Genomic DNA, 26,378 nt, shown 5'->3' on the forward strand with positions numbered 1-26,378 from the left:
TCAGGTGGGGCTGATAAGGGTGATGATGGATTAGCCAATCTTTTCCTGGCTTCAACCGTAATAACTGAATCCAGTTTAGGGTGCCCACTTAGGCATAGTGGTGCCGTGTTCGGTGCTTTATAGTTCTTCTCTGGTCTTGAGACGAGGGCAGGTATGGATAATGGTGTAGCCAACATTTTAGCTCCAGTGTCCTATATAGTATCCAAGAGAGGAATCGTAGTGATTGTCCTCCTACGTTTATCCCTATGTTCATATAGAACCGATTTTTTCTCCTCTGAGGAGTGACTTGCAAATTGAAAAGGTCTGCCGCTTTGCCCATAATGGTATGAAAAGACACCAGATCGTCGGGTGGTGAATTGTCTCCTGGAGAGTCCTCCTTCCTAGGCTTTTCTACTATGTAATCGTCCCATTCGCTTTGCGTGTCCGGCTCATGGGTAATCTCCCCTTCTTCAGGGTCGGAAAAATCTCTGAAAGGGTACTCTTGCCAGTCTGAGGTGGATGGAACTACCGTAGGGTCCCTTATAGGTGACCTTGGTACCTTGGTCTAGGTGAGGAGGGAGGGATGTTGCGGGGGGATGGGGGGGTTCTTGGGGGTGGCAAGACCCATGGCAGCGAAGCACTGAGCGTCCTGTTCCTGGATCTGCGGGGAGGCTGTGGTGAATGCGCCCGCTTATGAGGACTGGTCCTGGAAGGAGAGCTTCTTGGTGTGTTATGAAGAGGTGAAATATTCCTCTGAGGGGCTCTTTCCATCGGTGTAGAAGATCGATGTCTTTCTCTCCGACGCCTATTGAATTCATCAATAATCCGTTGCATTGACGCCATGAGTTAGTTTGTTAGGGGCATCTGGGCACTTTGAGGTGAAGGTAATGCTTACAAGATGCAGTTTATACAGACAGAATACAAATACTACATTCAAATAGCAGAGGAGGCATGGATACATGATGTATACAGTTAAGGGAATGGGAGTACAGGGTGCAGGTGTAAGGTAAGTAGTGTTCGTTTTTATTCAGTAGCCATGTGATGACTTGACTTCTGAATATTTGAAAGGTAGGAATAGTTTTGATGTCCTGTGGAAGTGTGTTCCATAATTGTGAGGCTAGGACCAGGAAACTAGTTGTGCCAGCTCTTTTTAGGCTATACCTGGGCACCACCAGGCAAGATGCGTTAGTAGATCTACTAATTCTGGCTGACGATTATAGAGTACATTTATCCATGAGATATGGTGGGGCTTGGTGGTTCAAAGATTTGTAGGTAAGGCAGATGGTTTTTAAGTCAATATTTTCTTGTATAGAGAGCCATTTGTACAATTTTCTGGTTGCAGAAATGTGCTCTCTTCTAGGTACGTTTAATGCAGCTCCGAGTGCGTTATTTTGCAGAACCTGCAGTTTGTTAATTATGGATTTGTTGGGGCCAAAGTATAGACCATTGCAATAGTGCAATTTGGACTGCATCATATGGATCCGTGGGCTCCACCGTAGTGGGATGCCAGGGAGGACTATTCTCATTGGGAGTGAGAATTGGCTGTTCAGAAATGAATTCAGTGTCAGAAAATTCTTCCTGTAGGATGATTTCTGGAACCTCTGTCATCTGTCTTAATGGAGACAGTTGAACAATTGGTTGATTGTGGTCCTCTGGAGTGTGAGTGGCCGTGCCCATTGGCTTGTTCAAACCGCTTTCATTGGGCGGCATGTCTGTGGTATCAGTGGACGCTGTTTCGGATTTATACTTCTCTGTCGACGAATAAGTGATTGGTGTAGTCGACAGTGTTTTCGCCGACGGTGGCTTCGTTGGCTATGGCTTCACCGACGAGGGTTTTGTCGACGACGAGAGCTTTGTGGACGAGTGATGGGATTCCTTTGTCGACTATTGCTTAGTGGTAGCTGATTCCAACGACGAGGACTTACTCGTCAACAACGAAGTTTGGAGCTTCGTCATTGACATTTTAGGTTTCGTTGACGGCTTGGTCGGCGACGGGCCTTTATCGCTGGTGCCGCTCGCCGACAACGTTTTCGTGGACGATTACCCCCCCAGAGGTTTACCTTTGGAGGTATCTTTTCCTTCCGGATACCTCTTCTTCTGGTCTCCAGAGCCAAGAGAGGGTGTGAGAGATGCCAATTCTAACTTTTTCTTGCTCTTATGCAAAGGAAAATGCTCCTTTCCATTGAGGAGGCCCTTCTTTTTGAAGTTTGCCTCTCAGAAGGTTTCATAGACAGCACAGGAGCTGTCTTAACCGATTCTTCATCAGAAGAGTACCCTCTTGATTGTAAATGTTGAAGGAGTCTTCTGTGTCTGTCCTGAAGAGTTTTGTTGGAGAAAGTCTTACAAATATCGCATTTGTGAATGTCAGGAGGGTAAAGGCAGTATATGCTGCCAATGAGGATCTTTCATGTAGACAAGCTTCTTTTTGCATCTAATGCAGTCCCTGAATAGGGAAGTTTTCTTGGCAGTTGGTTCTTCTGACATGGTGTGAAGAGAAGTTTCACTCGACAAATTTTGAATGAAAACAAGTGTTTTCTGTGACCAGAAACACTAAGTAGGAAGAGTTTGATCGGGAGATCAAGGTAGAAATATATATTGAGAAAAAAATGAAAAGTTCAGAGAGCTGGAGGATTCCCTCTAGTCTGTTAGACTGCTGTGAAAAATCTGAAGATGGCTGCTTAGGGCGGAGCATAAACTCTGCCACCTCATTGGTTAGGGTCATAAAGGACCAAAGTGAGGTGGAAGGACTACACAAATGAATGGCTCATAGGCCATAATGGGCAATCTACATTTATTCTCTATGGAAATAATCTATATATATTTAATTTTTTAATAATTATTTAAATCACTGAGGATTCCCAGTCTGACGACAGTGAATATTCAAGCATCTGAATCTATGAAAGATCCAATACTGGAGAAATACAGTTTTAAAGCTAAAGTGAAACTGTTTTTCTTTTACCGAGGATTCCCAGCCTGACGAGGGGGAATATTCATGAGCATGTGAATCCATGCCAGACCCCATGCTGGAGAAGAACAAGTTACTTACCTGTGGTAATGTTCTTTGGACTGGATGTTCCTCCCACGTATTCCTCATCTTTGATATTTTCAAGTCTGCTTGCAACTTGCTTTGGAAATATTTTTCAAAGGGTCGAGTGTCGTACAATGTCAAATCTTGGTCCTCATCGGTCTCCGTAGCGTCTCTCGTGACGTCTATGCTGGTATATAGTAGCACGCGCACTGACCGTTACCTCAGATCTTCGTTTTTTCCTCCTTTAATTAGCATGCTGTGTCACAGAAGGACATAGTGTTGACGTAGCGATAAAAGAAGAGGTAAGAAATGGAAATTCTAGGCAAGAGGGGAGGGAGATGAGGAATACGCGGTAGGAACATCCAGTGGAAAGAACGTTATCACGGGTAAGTAACTTGTTCTTCAAATGGATTGTGTCCTCTCACATATTCCTCATCTTTGATAGACTCCCAAAGCAGTTTGGCGGAGGGTGCCAAGAATTTACTTTATTTGTTAATATTATGGAGGACAGCTTTGCCAAATTTGACTTCCTCTCCTGAAAAATAATCTACACAATAGAATTTACTAAATGTATGCAGGGACTTCCATGTTGCCGCTCTGCAAATATCCCTCACTGGTACACCTCTTTCTGGAGCTGAGGAAGCAGCCACTCCTCTAGTGCAATGTGCCCTCAGACCTTCAGGCGATTCCTTGAGATGGTTTGTTTTCTGGCAGCCAAGCCTAGTCTTTGACCAGCATAACCAATAAACAGCTGATCATCTTGGCGAATATATGCAGTTCTTGTAATATAGAAACTTAGTACCTTTTTTGGGTCTAAGCAATGTAGTCTCTCTTCCTCCTTAGATGGACGAGGAGGAGGATAAAAAGAAAGTAGTACAATATGTTGTGCCAAATGAAATTCTGCCACACGTTTGGTAGGAAAGATGACTTAACTCTTAAAACTACCTTATGCTTGGAGAACAACGTGAAAGGTTGATTGGAAGATAGAGCCTGTAGTTTACTTACCCTACAGGCCGATCTAATGGCTACCAAAAACGCAGTTTTTATGGTGAGCATCCTTAAAGGGGACGGATGTAAAGGCTCAAAGGGAGCTCCCATGAGACATTTATTTTTCTTTTTTATTTATTGTGCATTAGCCAAAACTTTGACTTAACACATTTTACAAACATAGTATCATAAAATCAGTTACATCCTTTAGCATTATACACTTCTCAATTTCCATCTCGATTTTAATCTTTTAAAATTCTAACCACTTCTGAAGTCAAAAATCTTTCATTTCTGGATGATAACCTATCCCAAAACTCATCGGTATCTAACCAACGAGCATCATGGACACATTTTCCAAGTCTGACAACTCTCAAGTCCTGAGTTCTAGAACACCTAGATAACAAATGTTTAATAGCCTGACGTTCTTTATCATCACATTTATCACAGAGATCATCTCTATAACACACGGAAAGCCTGTTTTTTGTTTATGACTTTCAAAGCAACAAAGTTATTGGTGTCTGCTCTAATCTTCTCGCGACTTTTACTGCTCCTCTGTACTTTATGAACTTCCAATCTCTCGTTTGGCTCCTCTTATATCTGTATTTCATGCTTACATTTTTGTTCTTGGTCAATTGGCTCCTTGTGATTCTATTTCTTCCTGTCTGGCTCAACTTGGATGGCTTTGTTTTCATAAATGTCTTAAGTTGACTTTTGTATGTTTGGTGGTTAAAGCACTTTATGTTCTTGCCCCTCCCTATCTTTCTTCGCTTGTCTCCTTTTATCTTCCTTCGCGTCCTCTTCGATCTGCCTCCCACTTCAGTCTTGTAGCCCCTTCTCCTCACTGTGCCCAATCTCGTTTCCGGTCTTTCTCTCTTCTTGCACCTTTAAATTGGAATACTTTTCCTCTCTCTCTCCGATCTATTACCGTTTATTCCTCCTTTCGGGCTTCTCTACATTCTCATTTTCTTTCATCTGATTAGTAAGGTCCTATTGCAATTTTGAAATTGATCCAACTTTTTGCACTGTTTTTAATTCTATGTACAGCGCTTTGGCATAAGGTGCTATGTAACATAAAATACAAAAAACTAAAATACAAAATACAATGATGACGAAGGGACCAAAGCTTCAGAGGCCAAAGACATGATATGCCTGGGGAACCTAAAGCAGAAACCTCTTTAGTGGATACTCAAGCAGGGGGGATACTCTCTGATCTACCCAACCATCATGCACAATTACGATCTGCATCACGTTTGGAAATACAGGTGTTTAAACTGTCTGGTATGCATAAAGACTGATTTAAAAGATTCTCTGGGAAATTCGGGGCATGCCCACGGTGACAGGCCGATGGCTCTATTTTAGGACAGTTTTTCTGAAGTACTACCCACTTCTTCAAAACCATTCAACTGAGGCAGTACAAGACCCCACTCTTAGTATAAGACCTGAGCACATGGTAGCATAGGCAGAGCAGCCAGGCTCATTTTAGGAGGGAGAGAGGGCAGTAGATACAGTACAAGTGAAATTGCAATACAAATGATCCAAAGAAACACAAACAATATGTATTGTAAAAAATAAAGGATTTATTTAAATACAGGTAGGCCCATATAAATCTAGGCGTTAAGTAAGTACTAGCACATTATATGAAATCACAATATAAAACACAACACTATACTTGAAAGTACACAGACCCAAGTATAGACCTTATTTGGAACACCTAACAGTAGTTCTAGGGAAGTCAAAACCTTGTTATACACATTTAGTATAGGTCCAGCCTATTATTTGGGAGTAAAAGACCAATGTGACTCTTGGAACAAATCACAAACAGTCAACTGGACAATATACTTTTTGGTGAATAGTGAAATACTTAGTCTAGGTGCAGTAGAAACCTATAACCACTTTTGTGATAACACAGTTATACCAGGTGAGTAAAACCTAAGGATGTAATATACAATTACAGATGCTTTGGAAATCAGGGAACCCCAGATTGAGGTAAGCAACAACTCCGGTAACTTGTTTTGGATGGCACACAGCTAACACAAGGTAAGTAAAACCCACATACTTTAACTTCACAATGAACAATGAAGGGGAAAGTAAAACCCAATGTCACACTTTACTGAAATTCTAGGTAGGCAACAACCTAATGTAGACTAAGGACAGGCTAGCAGCAAGTCAGGGGAAGCAAGACCCAGTTGGGGGACACTCGTACAGTTATCCTAACAGGACTAACCTGGTGATACCAACAGTTGGAGGACACTCATACAATTACCCTTCAGGAATAATCTGGTGAAACCAAAACATTACTTTTGTAAGAAAAGATGTTAACCATACTTTCAAGAATAGTGCCTCAGCGGAGCGTGAGCAGAGGGTGAGCAGTCGTCACGCCAGTCTTTCTACACTGTCCTTCTGTGAGAAGTGCTTTAAACTCAGTCATTCACCGCGGAGCGGTGAGCAGAGCGTGAGCAGAGGGTGAGCAGTCTGCAGTCTGCTGCAGACGTTGACACAGACTGTCACACAGCCCGCAAACGCTGTTACAATGGATTCCTCCTCCTCGGAGGCCTCCCTCCGAATACTACAGAGCTCTCTGAAATCAGTTGATAACAAGAAAACCAAATTCAAATTAACGCTGTGCCTTAAAAAGTTGAAAGAACAAAGATTACCACCGAAGGCAACAATAGTCGTACCAGCGACTAGCACGAGCACGACAACAACAAACACGGCGAATATTATCCTTTTCCCGACTCAAACAGTTTCTACAGGCAGCAAGGCCCAAAGCTTGGAAACTACCCATAAGGCAGAACCCTCCAGTGCCTCGACAACTCTTTCTGAATCAGCAAGTACATCGACTAACACGACCTTAAATGTGTCGGATATTTCGGATTCGGCAAAAACAGAAATGCCCTTTGAAATTCGCTGAGTCAAACATGCACATACTACCGGCCATACCTGTTTCTCCTGTCTCCCCGGTGGTTCGGATCCAGGGCTTGGGGTCCTCCGACGCCTGTCATCCTGCCGTGTTACAGCCGGCTCGCCCCTTTCCCTCTGGCAACCGCTCCCCCGCCCGACTAGCTCTGCCTCCCCATCTCGGAAACGAGACGAGAGGTACGCGGGATTCACCCGTCGAAGGACGGTTTGGCCCGGGCCCCTGTGCAGCCGGTCGCGGACGATGGGCGTGTGGCCGTGGGAAGTGGGGCCTCCGAGGCAAAGGCAAATGCCTACAAAGAACGGGACTCCGCTATGTGACTAACTGCGGAATCTGCGGGTAAGCTGAGCCCGACGAGCTCCAGCAGGGCGCAAGACTTTAGTACAAAGTCCGCCCAGAACGGCGCCGCTCGGCGTTCTGAATCACAGGGCCCTAGCAAGGTCTCCACGATGGACAAAATCTCCATCGCAAACGCAATGACAAGCACGGTGGAGGCCCAGTACCACGCCTCGCAAGAAATCCCAAGCAACATAGACTGTCATCCGGCCCCTTGGGCTCCCCCATTAACAGATTGGGCGAATTGTTTACACAGGGATCTGCTGCTACAACAGGGAAAGTGCCATGTGTGACCCCAAAGGGTTTGCCTGTCTATCCAAGGAATCCATGTGCACTTTTTCATATGGACATGCTTTCAGACTTGTCTAGTTCCCATCTGGAAGTAGCTACTGTGTCGGAATTAGAAGTCAAAGACTCTCAAGAAGCCACTAAACAAAGTCAAAAAAGGAAAAAAAAGACTACTACAAATGCAAAAATAAAACTAAACAGAGCTAAGAAAACAGGAAAGGCAACCCTACCGGCGCCCCTTCTCTCCAGCGCTCTGAAAGACTTTATAAACAAACAATACAAAAGAAAATTGGACCAAACTAAAGAACTGTCAGATGCAGAAATTTTGGAGGGCATACAAGATTTACCACCGGTGACCAAATCAAGGAAATTAACCTCTGGGTTGCCCAATCAGGCCCAGATTCAGACGGCTATCAAAAAACAATTAATGGGATCAAAAGAAGCTTTGGAGGCCCCAAGAAACAAAGAGATACCCGAAAGGGCTGTTCCAAACCTTAACAACAAGGCCCCTTCGGCCACAGAAAGTAATAAAGATCCAGAACCACAGGAAACTATCCACTACACAGTCGGTGCAAATCGATCTGACATTGACAACTCTCATATATCAGAGGCCAAGCAACATGAGTCATCTAAGCCGTCTAGCCCTAAAGACTCTGCACGAGGCATACGAATCTCGTCCACGCCTAAAAATGGCCCGCAACAAAAAGCTAGCCCATTCGTGACGCCACAAGTAATACGGCCTCTTCCGGACCATCGGGTCCCAGATGTGGGGACCTTACAAATGGACGACCACATGCAAGCTTCAAACCAAGCGTCCCAACAAACACCACATCTCAGATCACCCCCAAAAAAAACGAAGACTCAGTGAAATCTCAGCCTCAGGCAGCAAAGATTTGCCTTAAAAAAAAAACAGATCTCCCAATTATTATGTCAGCGATTACAATAGCCCTAGCACCATTCGGAAAGCTGTATGAAGCAATCAACGATTCATTGAAAGACAGTTCGGTCCTAACCGCAATGATGCACAGCAAATTATTTGTTGAAGGTTTCATTACAGCACTGGACCAGAAAAATAAAGATCAGAGTGATATATGGGACGCTAAACTGAGCCGGCTAGAAGACACACTGTCCCGTCTTAATCCAGCTTCTCCGGCTACTGTGGATAAAGAATCCCAGACCGAAGGGCCAGCCTTTCTACGAGATCTGGCACCGGTCTTTAAAAAACAAACAGAAAAGCCCCCCCAAGGCAACGCAAGAGTGGCTAAACACCAGAAGACAACAGAAATACAACAAACGGCAACATTGTCGACTAAAAGTAAACCACTGTTGAAAATTGCTATGATTAACAAATCAAGAGGAAACGGAGAGCAAATAGTGTTGGCTTTGGATCCCCTGATGACAAAGAGAAATAAACAAAAGGAATTAGCAAAAGAAACCTCGAACTTACCTCAGTCAACTCAAAGCGCCAATAACTCAGTAATCTGCATGTCCACCTCTCCCAGGTCGATCGAAGAATAGTCCAGAGTTCGATGATGGACCTAACTCAACATCTGGATGGAGTAGAAGGTGCATTAATGATTCCAGCGGCCACAAAAGGCAACTGCGCCCTAACCATTGATCCCATTGAAGTAACCACTCCCTCAGCGCAAAGGAACGAACCAGAATCAAAAAACTCTATTTCAGCACCGGACCCAACGGCTCAGAAGCATCAAAAACAACTTCCAGAACCAGTCCCTCATCCAAATCGTAAAAATAGTCCACCAAGAAGCTCAAGGGACGATCATGCCAGACAAAGAGGTCTGTCTCTAGCGGAGACACGTCTTTTCAAAATCGAACAAAAAACGTCAAACGACCAGTGTATGGTCTTAAACCGCAATACGGTTCTTAAAACACTTAAGAAGGTAAAAACCCTACGAAACTTAAAATCGGACGATTTTGTTCTGATTGAGCGATATTATAGAAAGAAGCTAGCAAAGGCGTATTTGCACATCAAAGAACGTGCCCTGAAAGAACTCTCCCAAGATGCCTACGTGGAACTAGCGCATTTGGGGTTCAACTTATGCGAGATTCCTACGGTGATACCTAATGATTCCCCAAGACTTCCCCCACAGAACCTCCACAAAGAAGAACTACAGGTTCAAATCCAGAACTGAAGATCTATATAGATCACAAAGAAGGGGAAAAAGTCCAACAGCAGTATTGAACAAGATCCCGAGATCTGACGGCACTTCATCAGAAGGAGTGTCTGGTTCTGCCCATTGGACACACAAGTCAAGTAGGGATGAAAGATTTGAACACAGAGAAGAGAGGAGACAAAATCACAAGTCTGAGCGGTACATAAAATCAGCTACAACTCTACGTTTTCGAGATCATGAACGAAGAACTTCACCGTTCGATGACATGTCCGCTAGAAGAGCCACTAAACAAACCCGGACTGAGCTAGTAAAAGTAACAAAGAAGGACAAATGGAGCTGGTTTCGCAGTGTCGTAACTCCGGGGTCGAAAAAATAGCAATCATCTGGGGATGCTAAGTCGATGATACTCACATCCCATTCGTCTGCGACAACACCTGTGAGTGAAATCCTAAGTATAGCATCTTGGAACACCAGGGGACATGTCCATCTTACTGAACCTGAGAGCCATGACCTCAGCCGCTATGACATCATATGTTTGTAAGAAACGTGGCTGCGCGAAAAACCGGCCCTCGACAGCTATTGCATTGAAATATCTCCGGCCCAGAAGGGACTACTAGGCCGCCCCTCGTCAGGTTTACTCACAGCGATCCGGACTGGCTCCGGGGTATCAATCATAAAGGTCATAAAGCGGACCTACGAAATCCTGGCAGTTCTAACCATATGGAACTCGGGAACTTTCTTGACTAAGCCGGGAACACAAGATGTTGTAGCAATAATAAATGTGTACTGGAATCCTCAAAAGACTTCAACTGAGAACATGTGCGAAGAAGTGACCAACACAATCGATGAAATCGCAATCAACTACAAATCTTCCAATATTCTGATTTGCGTGACCTCAACGCCAATTGCGCAACATGCAGTTCGACTCAAAGAAAACAGTTGATAAATTCGACCTCCGCAAATAGGGGTTTGGCATGGAACGCAATCATGAAATCGCGTAATCTTCATAACTCGGCCATGGTGACTGATTCAGATGCCCTGATTCCAACTTGGGAACGCAATACATCATCGGCCACTCTTGACTATATCTTTGTCTCTAACTCTATATCTCAACATAGTCTCCTTCAGTGTCGTCAAAACAAGACACAGTGACCACAACTTACTAAATCTCACATGCAGATACAAGGGGACCAAGTCGCAGTTTTACGATCCGAAAATCGAGACTAATCCGCAACAAACTCGATTACGTATGATCGCATCAGATGTCTGGAAACTTACAGACCAGTTTACAACCCTAATGTCGGATCCTGCATTGCAAGATGGTGTGGCTAGATCGAGCTACATTCCACTTCTTCTGGCCTTCAAAAAGCCGAGAAAAAACCTCAATACGCAGTCGATCCAGCACACCCACGAATACAATGCAACTTTGGTCGCTAAACGCAGAGCTTTAAGAAAACTAAGAAGAGAAGCAGTAAGTTGGAACCTACCATCACATTGGGAAACTCTCAAAGTGGAAACTAGACATTACAAACAATGGCTGAAAAATTCAAGAAGCCTCCTATATCAAGCGGACGCCGAACAGATTTTGAAGGCCCTCCCCAACAAAAAATCCCGAGACTTTTGGGCATTGATAAACAAACCCAATAAGCTCTCAAATTCGCACATGATTAACCCAGTTCCGGAAGCAAATTGGAGTATGCACTTTTCGAAATTGTTCCAACCACCAGAAGCTAACAAGGAGGTGTTTATACGAGCTACCGACTCACCATGGATGGATTTGACGGACATAAGTGACATCAAATCCACAATAATGAAAGGAAACCCATCAATAGCAGCCGGACCGGATGGGTTAGCGAACTGCGATTTAAAACAACATCCGGACGAGTGGTCTAATCTTATTAGTGCAATCTTCAAAATGTGCAGAGTAAAAAGAACAGTCCCGGAAACATGGTCAAAAGCTCTGATCGTCCCAATTTTCAAAAAAGGTTCCAGAGAGGATCCTCTGAACTATCGGCTGATAGCCCTTCTCGATGTTATTGGGAAGATTTTCGCCTCCATCCTCTTGTCGCATTTTCGGAAATGGGCTCCCTCCTCCAAATGTTTCGATCCTCTGCAAACAGGCTTTCAGAAAAACGCAAGTACCAGTGCAAACTTAATGTGTCTGACTATACTCAAAGAAAGAGTCCTGACAGGAGGCCCTCGAATCTTTCTTGCGTTTGTTGACTTATCTCCAGCTTTCAACAGAGTGGACAGGCAGAAACTGTGGGCGAAACTGAAGACATGGGAATGTCCGGATTCAATCTTGGAGCCCATAATCAGTCTCCATAGCGACACCAGCATAAAAGTCCACCTAAACAACAAAGGCTTAACATCAAATTCCATCTCGACGTGTCGTGGAGTAAAGCAAGGTTGCCCCCTGGCTCCGGCGCTGTTCATATCCTTTTTGGGAGTATAGCCAAAGTAAGATCAGATCATTTCCACCAAAAATAGGTTCGGCAAGAATTTCTGTACGCAGACAACCTAATTTTACTCGATCTTACCCAGGTTGCTCTCCAACGTCAACTGGACAATCTGTCTACGTATATACAGAAAAACAACTTGGAGATTAACAAATCCAAAACAAAAATAATGATCCTACAAAAACCGGCCAGCAAAAAGAAGGAGCGGTTTCACTGGCATCCCAACGAGACACAAATTGAAGTGGTGGACTCTTTTAAATATCTGGGAGTACAACTTGACAGCTCGAAGAAATCTGGCAGCATGCAATCCATTCTATTGTCAAAAACTAAAAATCTGACAGCGCAATTGAGACTAGTAGACCGAAAATACGGCAAGTTCTCACTTCAACTGGCAATAAACTACTACAATGCAAAAATTGTTCCGTCACTGACTTACGGCATGGACGCCATACCTTCACAATCCCTCCTTTATTCTGGCAAAAACTTGAAGGCCACATATGGAAAGCTGTCCTGGGTCAACCAAACTCTACTCCGATAGCTCCTATAAGGCGAGAACTTGGCCTTCTGTCTCTGAAAGCAGTGGTGGACCACAGTTCTCTTCAGCTATACAGAAAAATCATTCACCCGGAGAGTGTCAAAGTCTATCAAATGATGGCAGAAGAACTTGAAAAGGGCTCCAATCATACTATGAATCTGTGGGCTACGGACCAAAAGCAAAAACTACAGAAAATAGCGTGCACTGAAGAAGAACTGAAGGAGAATCCAACTAGGATAAAAACTAAACTGGAATACTGGGACTGGATCAACACGATCGGAAAAGCTGCAACAAACAAACTTCTAGCACACCTTCCCATGAATACTAACAAATTGAAAGAACCCATGGAGTATTGCAAAAAATACCCCGACAAATTATTGATGAGAACTCTCTTAAAAGCACGGCTAAATGTCTTACCAACTCAACAAATTCTCGCGATCAGAACAGGTTCAGAGGAAAAAACCTGTAGACTCTGTGCAAACCCCGAAGAAATTGAATCGATAAAACATCTACTGATGCGCTGCCCTGCTCTCCATCGAGCCAGGATCGCCTATTTCACTCCTTTGACGGCCACCTCCTTCGTGGGGAACGAACAGATCTGGTGGAATCACCTTATCACAGGAGAAAAGACTCGACGGCATACGGCTGCTGCAAAACTTTGGACCCTGGCAATGGAAATAACAAAAGTGACAGTAGAGGTCGGAGTTACAACGAACCATCAAATAATCTAAATGCAAAGATCACACTTACCTTAAGACGCTATCCGAAATGAAAGTGTCCAGATTGAAACTCACTCTTGTAAAAATCTCTTTTGTGTGATTAAATACAAGTAAATAAAAAAAATAAAAAATAAAATAGTTCCTCACACATTCAAGATCAGTAACAACTTTTGTAACTGTTCACTCTGAGAATTACAGTTACCCACCAACTCTTTACAAGTAAGTAAAACACTTGATTTTTTTTCTAGGCAGAAGTCCCAATACCTTCGAAGTCTTCCCCTTATTCTTGGAGCATGAGTGTTCTCAGTGGCAGAAGGGGGAGGAGGGGTGACTAGGACTAGTGACCAACAGGCAGTGTTAGAATAAGTTCTTTAGTAGCAAAAGTCATAGTTTCCTTAGGAAAACTGGAAAAACAGGCGAGTACTTTACTTCTAGGGTTAGAAGAGGGTCCATGGGCTTCACAGAAGACACCCCAGCAGGATTGCAGCAGTGGGACTGGGTGCACTGGATGAGGGACCTCCCAATCACAGAAAACACCCCAGGACTACACAGAAATCCCAAAAGGCTTAAGGTAAGTATATACCCAAGCCAACATAGTACCTCAGCAATGAAGAAGAGATTCCAGCAGGAGAAATTCAGGGACTGTAGCCAAATACCCGGTCAGTGGATTCCTTGTCCTGGAGACTGAACACAAGACCTCAGAAGGGACTTTGCAGCAGGGATCGATGAAGAAGGCTCTAGGCAAGATTTCTCTCGTGGCTGAATTTGGTTCTGCGGGTTTTGCGCCTTTTCAAGGAGCACAGAAGAAGACAGAAAATCGCAGTTGAATTCTCGTCGTTTAAAAGGTCCGGCACTCTTGTGAGTGGACTTTTTGGACTCGATTCGTGTCTCTGGAGATACACCAGGATGCCCACGAAGTTCCAGCGAGATTCGGAATTCAGAAGACCGTGCACCGGACAGTGGTGGGAGGTCCCAGGGTATTGGGGTATTGCAAGAACGCAATGTCGCAGCAACCCGTGGGATGGCTCAAAATGCAGGTCTTCTTGGCTCTAGTGGGTCTCACTAGGCTGTGGGTTCGGGTCGTCGTTTTCAGAGACCCCAGGTCGATTGGAAGGAAGGACTGCAGCAGGCTCTGGTTACACAGAAGGCTCTCCGGTCACTGGAAATCATTCTGCCGATTTTCCTTCGTCATCCTCTTCGGTTTTCTGTTCCAGTGGTCGACATGACTTCAGCTTCCATGTTTCCAGTATTTATCAGGAACTACAGCACAACCTGTGCTTTCTCTCCCTGCATTTTACAAGAAAGGGGGGTCTGGTTGTCCAATTAGGACAGCCAGACCCCCACTGGAATTTGTCCCAGTTGAAAGAAGGCGTAAGACAAAGGATGAGGGAGTTTTGGACTCCTCCCCCACTTCCTGTGCTTACAGACTGACTGGAGCCTGGGCGGGGTGTCCAGAGCACTCCCGCCAAAGGCAAAACTCAAAGAAATTTCCCACCCTGGATGTCAGGGGAAGGAAAAAGAAACGACAAGAAACACTAAAATGGCAGAAAAAGAAGACAGGGGCCATTTTGGAAAAATGAGCAGCCTTAGGTGCCTTTACTGCAGCTGTGATTACAGCCCACGGTAAAGGTGCACCAAATTAGTAAAGGGTATCACTGCCACCAGCAATTAAAGGTAAGCTTGTCACTAACAGAATTGTTACAGTTCTAATGTGAAAGGGGATACATTGCATCTCCCCAGCACTCCACATAAGGTGGGGTGTGCTGGTTTCACAGAATAAAATGTAAAAGGGATCCAAAGATCCTTTCTACCCTTGGGAACTCTAGTTCACTCAAGGTTAGCACAAGAAAGTCAGATGGAGAGCCCCCAGGGCAACCCAGCACCAACAGGCACTTATTGCCAATAAGTTGTTAGACATGATAACTTTAAAAAGACACTATGGAGAGTCTTAAAAATGACATCCATAAAAAGAGTTAAAGATTAGGTGAGTGTGGAAAAAGGTTCCCACTCACTGAGGTACCAATGAAAAATATCCCACTAGAAAAGCAAAAAGTTCTGGAGTTGAACCAGGAAAGGAAGATTTACCAGCTCTGTGGAAATCTTACCTAGCACTCTATGGAACAATGCCACTTTCTGGCTTTAGTGTGCTGCAGTGCAGCATCAACATACTATTTGGTGACAGACTCCAAGGAGCCACCATCCCAGTTTTAGCCTCACAAGCAAGAACCTCAGATCTGACAAAGAGATGCTCCTGTCACACGAAGAGTAATGAGAAAGCCTGATTGTCACGACACAGACTTATAGCTGGACTAGCAGGAGTACTTACGGATGAAAGAGTCAGAAAAACTTAAAAATAAATGGTGTTGCACAAGCAATAAGATACACGTGTTGAATAGGCATTCAGTCCTGCCAGAGTGCTTTCACAGACTGAGGGGCGAAGCATTTGGGCAGAATTATACTCTGTGCATGTGCACTGGAAGGACTTCAAAATTGGGGTTTCTTAATGCTGAGAAAAGGGTCTGTTCCCGTCCCCAGGTGAGGACATCCGATCAGTATGAAGGAAAGTGGGTAGGACATATGAGTGATAACAGATTTTGGTGCTGGGACAGCCCATCATGTCAAATTGAAAATAAAAAACTACTGGACGGATTTGCAATAAAACCCAAACCCAAACAAACACCAAAAGGGACATCTGCAATGCTTTGTGTCCGGCTGGTCCTCCAAAACGTGGACACATCTGCCCAGCGGATTAGGCTGTGTGCCTGTTCAGTTGATGCTCATTTTCCCTATTGGAGAACATATGCAGAAAGCAAAAAATACCACTTTCCCAAATGCTTTAAATATTGTAAACTGATGTACATACTTTCACTGTTGTATTTAGGTTTCAGCAATTCCCGCTATTGTTCCCTGCAGTAAGAGTACTAATGTGTAGTGCCTTCATACAGATAACGACCTTTGAGACGCTTGATTAAACAAAATTAATGATGATATCAACTTTACAATTGACTTTACTTGATGGCTGGTTTCCTATGCTGGGAATGGAGGTTGTTTAACAATCAGACAACGCATCAAGTATACACAAACGAATATTTATGTGAATCAAGTAGTTATTTACCTTTAAATCCTCTTGTAACCTGGTGTAGTCTACTCGCATATCGCGCTCCCTTGTATATATGTTTGCAGTAGTCTGTGTGCTTTCCACATCAGTTCCCAGCTAAAAAGTAATACAAATATATGACAAATAGCCAAAGCACATTTCGAGAAGAATGTTTAATACCTTAAATAAAGCATCCATCCAAAGGGGTTAAAAATAGGAACGTATCAGACGGAGTAATAAATAGTTCCTTGCTTGTTTGCAAACAAAAAAATAAATGGAGTTACTCACTTTTGCTAATAGAGAGTTTCAATATTAAATAGTATATATCGGAAGTCTATTTTCATTAAAGATAAAGGCTCTTTATACGAGTTTGTTGACTATGGTAAAACATATGATAATTACCATTGCTGTGTGTTTTACCACTCTGCCAAATGTATAGTTTTGTTTCAGAAGCCATTATTTACACCTGCTTTTGTCTGGAGGCAATTACCTCTATACAAAAGCATAACCACATGTAGTAATCACCAAAATAAAAAATACTGGGCCCCTGGAGATATATGGGATGCCAAAATGGTGAACGATCTGCATGACTTGGATCATGCAGACCCCTTCTGAGTACCCAGTAATTACTGCATGCGGTAAAAGTAAATGAGTTTGGCAGTATTAACTAAGGTAATAGCGCCAGAACCATATCAAGGCACAAAAATGCAAGTATAATGTTCAACTTTCTTCACATTTAACTCCTAACAGAAAAGTAAAACTTAACATTTGAAAAACAAAACCCTGATACAGTAGTCGTTTCGTCAGTCCATGTCCCTTAACATATGAGACTTACCCCAAGTGTTCAGGAAGTCACTTCCTTCCAGTAAGCTACTACTAATTCTATGGCAGGATTGTATGAATGCAAGTTCCAAGGAGAACCCGGGGCGGAAGGGGGAGGGGGGCAATTTGTAATCCAGGTGACCAGGACACGGCCATCGCTATTGGATCCAGTTCCTGGGGGTGGACCAGTGAGGGAGGATCACCTGGATGGGGGATCCTTGGGGGAAGTGATGCGGTGTGGGGGTGATGCAGTGTGGGGGAGGGTGAGATGCGGTATCCCCCTTCTTTCAACACCTTTTTCGCCATCCTATCAAGTAGGACTTTCAAAACCACTGCCCCCCCCCTTTCTGACAGGAACACATTTGCATGACACACCAGGGAACGGACTAACACCAGAGCCGTGTACCTGACATGTCCCAATACAAGGGTCAGGCAAAGTCAGGCAATTGATCAGAATCACAAACACCTGACAGCCCTTTCCCTTCCCCACAGGGATAAAAGGTGGAATAGAGAGCACAGTACGAGCAAGGCAGACCGCACAACGAGGCAGCTATCCAGACCCGGCAGTTCAAAAGGAGGCGAAAGGTGGCAAATATCAAAAGGCTGACGAGGAGGGACACGACCGTGCCATTTTTTTCGACGCAGACCTGCACAAATCTCAACAGAGCGAATCGTAAGACAGAGGACAATAGCCTAAGTGTGCTGCAGCAGATATCAACGGTACACGGAGGGTATCAACACTAATAAACCGGAGCGAGGAAAACTCATGCTTCTGTGGTACCGGCCTTGACTCCAGTAAAGAAGAAAGCCAAGTGGTTCATCGCAGCCGGTGATTCGAGGGGAGAGCCGATAAGAACCAGGGCTGTGGTGAAAGTCACAAAGTAAGAGAAACCTAAAGAACAGTGATATTACGAAGGGAAGACAAGCTGCAGTGGGGGACCGGCGCCACATGGGTGCTGCTCCGAGAAACTCTGGTCGATCCCCATTCAAGTGAAACTACAGATACCAGAAGGCCGTAGGAGAGCCACCAAGATAGGTCAAAGTGGTCACATAGGCGGTCAAGCAAAATCCCCATACAATCGAAAGCCTTTGAGCTAAGAATTGTGAGAAAGCAAGGGAAGTGAATCCCGCAAACATTTGTGAATGTGAAGTTGGCAATAGTGAACCCGGAAGAGGGATGCTGACAAGAAGGGGGCAAGTATAAAGTCCCAAGAAACAGTGTGTTGACAAAAGTGAACCCGGCTGAGGGATGTCCGCTGAAACTGTTTTAAAAGACATTAAAATTTGTGAAGGAAAGAAAAGCCATAGTGAACCTGGTGGAGGGAAGCTGAGAGTAAAGAGGGGTCAGGGCCTGGAAGAGGGGGGACCCAGAGATGAAGAATCCTCACCCAAGTGAAAGCAGGAAACAAACTTTCATTTATTGAAGAAACTTTTGTTTTGTTGTTTGAATACATCAGTCCCTTGAAGGAAAAAGACTTTCCAGTGAAACGAGACTTGGCCATCGAGGACCCTGATAAACTGGAACAGAACTGTCGACTCGTGCTGGGGAAGCCTGAGTGCGTGCTGTGCTCCATGATCCCACCTTACCTCGCCGCTCAAAACGTGGGGAAGGGAGACCCAAGCTATTGCATCCCGACATATTATTTTTGAACACTTTCTTTTCTTGAAAACTATCCCACACCCTTTATGTAGTAGTTGTAAGGTTTGGCAATAGGTTTCTTAGTTTTATTTTGACACAACGCCACTAGGACTTCTTTTCATTTGATGGTCGACGCTTGCTCCCATCTTTGATTTAGGTTTAGTTTAGGCGTTTTCCACCCTGCAAACATTTTTCAATAAACACCCTTTAACTGTGATTACTTGCGTCTCGTTTTTACTGATGCCACCATGAGTTCCTTACATATGGTGTCAGCAGTGCGATGTGACTCAATTGAAACAAGTTGGGGAACCCTACAATTTGAGAAACGTAGTCAGAGCTTCTAACCCTTCCATCGCCACCATGGCATCAATAGGGTTTGATATCTGTAGCAGTAGGGAAGCTATTGTACCCCTTGGGAAAAGGGGGATGATTCCTTAAGACTTGGTTTTGAGACCCCATCCAGGGTGCTGCATACAATTAGCCACAAAATCTGGCTTAGCATGTAAGTTCGGGATGGATGTTTTAGCGGGCGTTATTGACCCCGACTTCAGGGGAGACATGACGGTTCTCTTACAGAATCATGGCAAAATCCCTTTTGAGGTACGTCAGGGAGACCAAATTGCGCAGTGAATTTTGGAAAGAGCTTTGTTGCCGCCGTTTAAAGAAAGCGAGCCAGCTAAAACTGAGAGGTAGCCTAGGCTTTGGCGAAGCCGATACAACTCTTAACATTGAAGAAAGGAAAGGAGAAGAACCCACCATCTACCCCAACCTATCCTTTGTCCAGCGAAATGATCCCACACTCGAAGCTTTTTTACAAGCAATCCCAGAAGAGGAAGGCATAGATAAGGGAAGTCCCTTATTCTTCTTAAAGCTTGGGTTACTTTACCGAAGAGAAACCTCCCCAGAAGGTTTTTTATATTATAAAGATCCAACTAGTAATACCTAAAAGCTACTGAAAGGTTGTGCTAGAGATCACACATTCCCATCTCACAGGAGGGCATTTCGGACATGTTAAAACCCAGGTACATATTAGTGGAAAGTTTTATTAGCCCGGTATCCACGCGGATATAAAAACTTTCATACAAACTTGCTAAATATGTCAGAAGACCAGCCAGCACATCCCAGTACCTGCCCCTATGAATCCTCTGCCGATCATAGAAGTCCCCTTTTCTAGAATTGGTATGGACATAATAGGACCACTAGAAGCATCTAAATTGGGCAACAAGTATGTCCTGTTGATCGTAGATTATGCAACCCGATATTCAGAGGCTTTCCCCATGCAAAATAATATCACTCAGCAGATCCTAAAACATCTACTGTATTTCTCTATGGCCGGTTTTCCTAAAGAAATACGAACAGATCAAGGTTCTAATTTTCTGACTAAGCTTATGGCCGAAGTCAAAGAGCTACTCCACATCACCACCTTGCGAACCTCGGTGTACCATCCTCAAACCGAGAAGAAAGATTCAATAAGACCCCCGAAACTAATTCTACGGAAATTGGTAGACAAGGACGGGAAAGACTGGGATCGAATGATCCCCATGGCATTATTTGCCATGAGGAAAACCCCCCAAGCTTCATCAGGTTTTTCTCCCTTTCAGCTACTCTATGGAAGAGAACCGAGAGTTGTCCTTGACATGCTCTGGGAAACCTGGGAAGAACGAGGTGGCTCCCATTCCAATATCACAAACCGCACAAGAATGTGAGAAAAATTATAAGTTACTCACCGTAGTGACTAACGTACTCTTAGTCCATAGTCACATTTCCGCCATACTGCATGGGCGTCCCTTCCAAGGGACGGGAGACGGAACCTTTTTCACCAGAAAAATCTTCTTCCCCTTTAAATTTAGAGGCACGCGGGGGCGCGGCCCAAGGAGCACACGCTGCCCTGATTCCGCCACCACACCTCAGTCCCCATTGACGCGTCGACAATAGATTTAACATTGCTTAATGACACTAGTATTATTAGGGGGGAGGTTCGTGGGATGTATGGAGGAAAGGGGACTATGGACTAAGAGTACGTTAGTCACTAGGGTGAGTAACTTATAATTACTCTCACGTCCCGTCCCCTTTCCTCCATACTGTATGGGCGATTCCAACTGAAAGTAGCCCCAGAGTGGAGAGGAGACCCTCCTTAAGCAAATAGGTTCCTGAGAACAGCCTGTCCGAACGCTGCATCAGACCTGGGGCCTGCATCTAGACAGTAATGCTTGCAGAAGGCCGAGGGGGAGGTCCAGGTGGCCACCCTGCTTATGACCTGCCATGGGACATGATGCTGGAATGCGATGGCTGTTGCCATGGCCCCGACTGCATGGGTATGCATGTTGGCCGGAAGCGGCCTGTGTTGGCCCTTGTATGCGTCTTTGATGGCAAAGACCATCCATCGGGATATGGAAGCCTTAGAGGCCTGATAGCCTGGCCTCAAAGGCGTCCGACTTGCAGAAGCCCTTGGTCCTGTCCAAGTAGAATTTTAGGGCACGCCTGACATCCAGGCAGCACTCTTTGTGCTTCGTACTTGGGATTGGGAAAGAACATCGGAAGGACCATTTCCTCGTTCAAGTGAAATGCAGATGGAACCTTGGGCAGAAATGCCGGGTGCGTCTGCATGACTACCTTGTCCTTGTGAAAAGTGGTGTATGGTTCAGAGGCGACCAGCGACTGAACTAGGTAAAACCGACAAGTAAGGCCGTCTTGATGGTGACGAGCCTAATGTCCACGGACGCCATTGGCTCAAATAGCTTGTGCGCCAGGGCCCCCAAGACTATATTAAGGTCCCACACCGGGTGCAGTCTCTTGATGGGCGGGTAGAGCCTAGCGAGACCAGCCAAGTGCTTCTTGACGATAGGGTTGAAGGAGGAAAAGATGCCCTCCTCTGAGTTCCTGTAAGTCCCAATAACCGCAAGGTATTTACGGCAGGTATCGACCTGTACGCCTCAATGAGCGAGGTGCGCCGAAAAGGAGAGAATATCGTCAAAATTGCAGGCCAAGGGGTCAATCCCCTTGGAGTCTGCCCAGTGGCAGAACCTGGTCCATTTGCTCTTGTACTGGGCCCTGGTGGCTTTGCTCCTGGCACCCTGTATGATTTCCAGATTGGCCTGCGAGACGCTGAGGTGCTGAATCGTTACCTGCTCAGGTACCACGCTGTGAGGGCTAGTTTCCCTGGCACGGGGTGGATGATCCTGCCCCCTTGCTGAGCCAGAAGATGTGCTGGGCTCGTCGGGAGGTGTATCGGAGGCACTCCCGAGAGGCTGAGGAGCTCCGAAAACCATGGTCTGGCCGGCCACCATGGAGCAATCAGAATGATGCAGAGTCGGTGTGACTCCTTGATTGTGCAAATTACCCTGTGGATCAGGGAAGTGGGCGGAAAGGCGTAGGCCTTCATGCCGGTCCACTGGAGGTCGAATGCGCCGCCCAGAGAGCCGGGGGCCTGACCCTGCCAGGATGCGAACTGGGGGCACTTCTTGTGGTGCCAGGTGGCAAAGAGATCCACTTGGGTGGAACCCCACCTGTTGAAAATCTCCTGAACAACGAGGTTGTTTAGCTGCCACTTGTAATTGTCCGCTCCCAACCTGCTGAGCCTGTCCGCCTCCAGGTTGGATTGCCCCGGAAGGTGGACTGCCGAGATGAATATTCCGTTTTCCAAGGCCCATTCCCAACATGCTGATCACCAGTCTGCACAGTGGAGGGGATCTGGTGCCTCCCTGCTTGTTGACGTAGTACATGCTGGTCGAGTTGTCCGTTTGGATGAGGACCACCTTGCCCTTGAGAAGTGGTAGGGACGCTCTGAGCGCTAGCCAGACAGATGGCTTTCAGCTCCAGCCAGTTGAAGAGGTATTCCTGCTCCTGTCGAGTCCAGGTGCCGTGGACCGAGATATCGTCCAGGGTAGCTCCCCAGCTCTCGAGCGAGGAGTCTGTGGTGATGGTGGCCTGCTGAGAGGGAATCCGGAAGGGCTTGCCCGTCCATAGGTTGCAGTCCCTGGACCACCAAGTTAGGTCCGGGTGGAGAGATGGAGGAACGTGGATCCTTTTGGATTGAGAGCCCCGCTCCTGACTCCATGAGGCCGCTACTTGCAGCTGAATCCTTCACATCCTTAGTCTCATGTGCAGGACGGCTAGCAGAACCGCTGCTAATAGACCCAAGAGATGTTGATACCACCAAGCTGAAGTCACATCTCTGCTGAGGAAGTGGGCGGTGGCCCTCTTGATGGCCGAGATCTTGTCTTCCGACGGGAAGACCTTCTCGGAGCACGTGTCCCAAATGAGTCCCAGGAACGTCAGTCTGCATAGGGAGCAGCTGTGATTTCCTGAGGTTGAGCGAGAAGCCCAGGTCGTGCAGTGTGTTCATAAGGGCCAGGGAGGAGTGGTGAACCGCCTCCGGAGATGTAGCCCTGACTAGCCAGTCGTCGAGGTATGGGTAGAAGGGGAGGCCCTGCTCTCTTAGGAGGTCCGCTACCGTGTTCATGAGTCTGGTAAGGACCCTGGGGGCCGAGTTGAGGCCTAAATAAAGGACCTTGTATTGGAAATGGAGGCCCATGATCCTGAACCGTAGGAAAGAACGATGGGGCTGCCCAATCGGGACGTGTAGGTACGCGTCCTTCAGGTCTAGGGAGCACATCCAGTCTCCCATGTCCAATGTCTCCGCTACAAAAGCTGGCATAACCATCTTGAATTTTTGCAGGGGTAAGGAGAGGTTGAGGGAGGAGAGGTCCAGCACAACTTTCAGGCCCTACTGGTTCTTCTTCTAAATGGTGAAAATCCTGGAGTAGAAGCCAGAGCCTTGCTGGGAGGCTGGGGCTTCTTCCACTGCCTGGCTCTCTACGAGCGACCGGATCACCGCCAAAAGAGTTGCTTTCCCAACCTGTGAGAGTGGAGGGGAGGAGAGGCTGGGATACTATGGAGAGGATCAGGGGTTCACGAAATTCTGGTGCCAGAAATGTGCATGGAAGGCAGGTATGCCCCCCACCAGAGACACGTGGACCCAAAGGGGCGTGTAATGCCTTCTTTCCCTCGGAGGCTGAGGAGGGGGACTGGAAAAAGCCCCTACTACCCCCACCCCCTTTGTTGTTTGCGCCGGTTCCGATATGGCGAGCGGTCCGGCTACCTGGATCTGCATTCCTGGAAGCCGCAGAGCCCTTAATATGTATGACCCTTCTCTGAGCACTGCTGAGATTGGGTGTAATATTTGGCCGTGGTCTTTGTAAGGATGGATAAAGACTTTGCTGTTTTTGAGCTGTTCTTCTTTTTGTCCAGCTCTTCGTCCGTTGAGGAGTGGAAGAGGTTGCCCTCGAACGACAGATCTAGAATGCGCTCCTGGACGTCCGGATTGAACGTCGTTGCCCGGAGCCAGGCCGTGCACCTCATGTCCGGGGCAATGCAGATGGCGCGGCCTGAGGTATCGATATGCCCCACTGTGGACCCCATGAGGTCGTGCGCCACAAACTTGGCCTCCGCTAGCCCCGTCTTAAAGTGTGATTGGCATTGGGAGGGGAGTTCCGGGAGGCAGCCAGCATGGCATTTGCGTTGGCCTGACGCAAGTGCAAGGAGGCGTTGGAGTAGATCTTGCCGTAAACCTCCAAGATCATCTCCTCCTTGCCTAACAGAGCCGCAGAGGAGGAGGAGGCTGAGGACGATGGAGGCTTGCAGTAAAGTGAAGCCGCAGCGATCACCGAGGAGTGTGGATGAGGATGGGTCGAGAGCAAGAGGGTGTCACCCTCCATCTGCCTGTACTTGGCCAACCCTTCTTGCCCAGGGAGACTACATCGGTTTGTAGTGGAATCCTTGTGTTGGCAGAGGGGCGTCTAGTGAGGACTTCAGCTAGAACCCCCTCTACCGGCTGTTCAACCTCGGGTTGATAGAGGCCAAGGTACTCCGCCAGGCCAGCAAGACTTTCATGGAAGGCCCTGGCTGAGGATGGTGTGTCCGGATCTTCCTCCTCGTCCGTGTCCTGCGTATCTGGAGGATCTTGCGGAGGAGAGGTAGATGGCGCCGGAGGCTGGGGTACAACGCAGCAGGAGGCTGGGGTACACCGCAGCAGGAGGCTGAGGAGGCGGCAGAGGATGTGGAGTTGGCTGTGGAGCCGGAGGAAGCGGCTGCACCGGGGTCAGCGAGCCCCATGGAGGTGTCTGTGGTGCCGTTAGCATGGCGGGGAGGACTTCCTTGACTGCATCCTCGATGATAGACCCCATCTGCGGAGACCTCATGAGGCCGAGGAATTTGTCAAAGAGCACCTCCTCGCTGGCCGAAGAGGTGGTAGGGGGTACTGACAGGGTAGCGGGGGACTGTTGGAGCCGCTGCTTACCCAATCCATATGGACGCATGGGAAAGTTGCCCTGCGCATATGAAGGGTAGACTGTAGGCCACGTACCTGGTTGCGACCAGTCCCACCTTGACACTTGTTATTCGCTGCATTTGTGGAATGGCGTTGGATGGGTGTCCATTTCGTCGAGTTGCCTGCCACGTGCTTGCGACGGGGTGCCCAGCCTGCCCGGTGCGGCTTTGTCCAAGACTCACGTGTGGATCACTGGGCCTACCCTGCTCCTCGTGTCTAGGCCCAGAAGGTGTGACACCTTCGACCCGTGGGGTCGGTAGAGCTACGTTTAGGCACCCCCTCGGACATATTTCCGGTATTAGGGCGTAGCCCCTCAGACGTATTGCCGGTGTTAGGGCATAGCCCCTCAGCCATTGCGCTGGTGAAAGGGCAGAGCCCTTCGGGTGTAGGCCCGGTACAAGAATCTTCCGGTCCCTCGACACTGCATCCGGGAGGATCCGAGGACCCCTCAACCCGAGGGCTGGTAGCTGTAGCAGCCTCGGTGCACGTGCCAGTGGAAGGACCTGGCCAGTACCTCCCACGCGGGAGAGTCCCTGGGAAGGAGTCTCCCTTACGGGGTGCGCTGGAAAATATCGGCCCTACCTCGGACCTAGTGCGATGCTTCACAAAGTACTTGAGATCCTCTAGAGGTGACTTCTGGAAGAGCTCCCTCCACCGGGCTAGTCTGTTCCTAAGCACCTTCGTGGACAGCGAGTCACACGCCGAACATGATTGACAACCAAGGTCTGGGCCAAGGCAATGTAGGCAGAGGGCGTGGGGGTCTGAAATTGGGAAGAGCATGTTGCAGAATGGACACCTGCTGAATCCTGTAGAAGTCGCCATGCGCCGGGGAGGATCGGGACGCCTGAGGACCGAGTACCTGAATGATAGAATAGACAAAAAAGACAGAGAGAACAAGTATCCGCGCATGGCGCCGGAGGTCGGACTCAGGGCAGCGCATGTTCCCAGGGCTGTGCCCTCGTGCGCCTCTAAATTTAAAGGGTAAGAAGATTATTTTGGTGAAAAATGTTCCGTCTCCTAGCCCTTGGAAGGGACTCCCATGCAGAAAGGGGGAAAGGGGACGGGACGTAAGAGTACATGAAGTTGGTTCAGGACTTCGTTTGTACTCA

General features: G+C 46.8%; 1 protein-coding gene across 1 annotated transcript in view; it reads right to left on the reverse strand.

Moving 5' to 3' along the window:
- SMC1B (structural maintenance of chromosomes 1B) overlaps positions 1–26,378 on the reverse strand; it is a 2,377,846-nt gene that overhangs the window by 476,001 nt on the left and 1,875,467 nt on the right. The window contains exon 19 of the mRNA XM_069627687.1: positions 16,499–16,597. Coding sequence (XP_069483788.1) covers positions 16,499–16,597 — 99 coding nt within the window. The remainder of the gene's footprint in view (positions 1–16,498; positions 16,598–26,378) is intronic.

Source organism: Ambystoma mexicanum, chromosome 12 (assembly GCF_040938575.1).
Source record: "Ambystoma mexicanum isolate Mex_15411 chromosome 12, UKY_AmexF1_1, whole genome shotgun sequence".
Classification (NCBI taxonomy): domain Eukaryota; kingdom Metazoa; phylum Chordata; class Amphibia; order Caudata; family Ambystomatidae; genus Ambystoma; species Ambystoma mexicanum.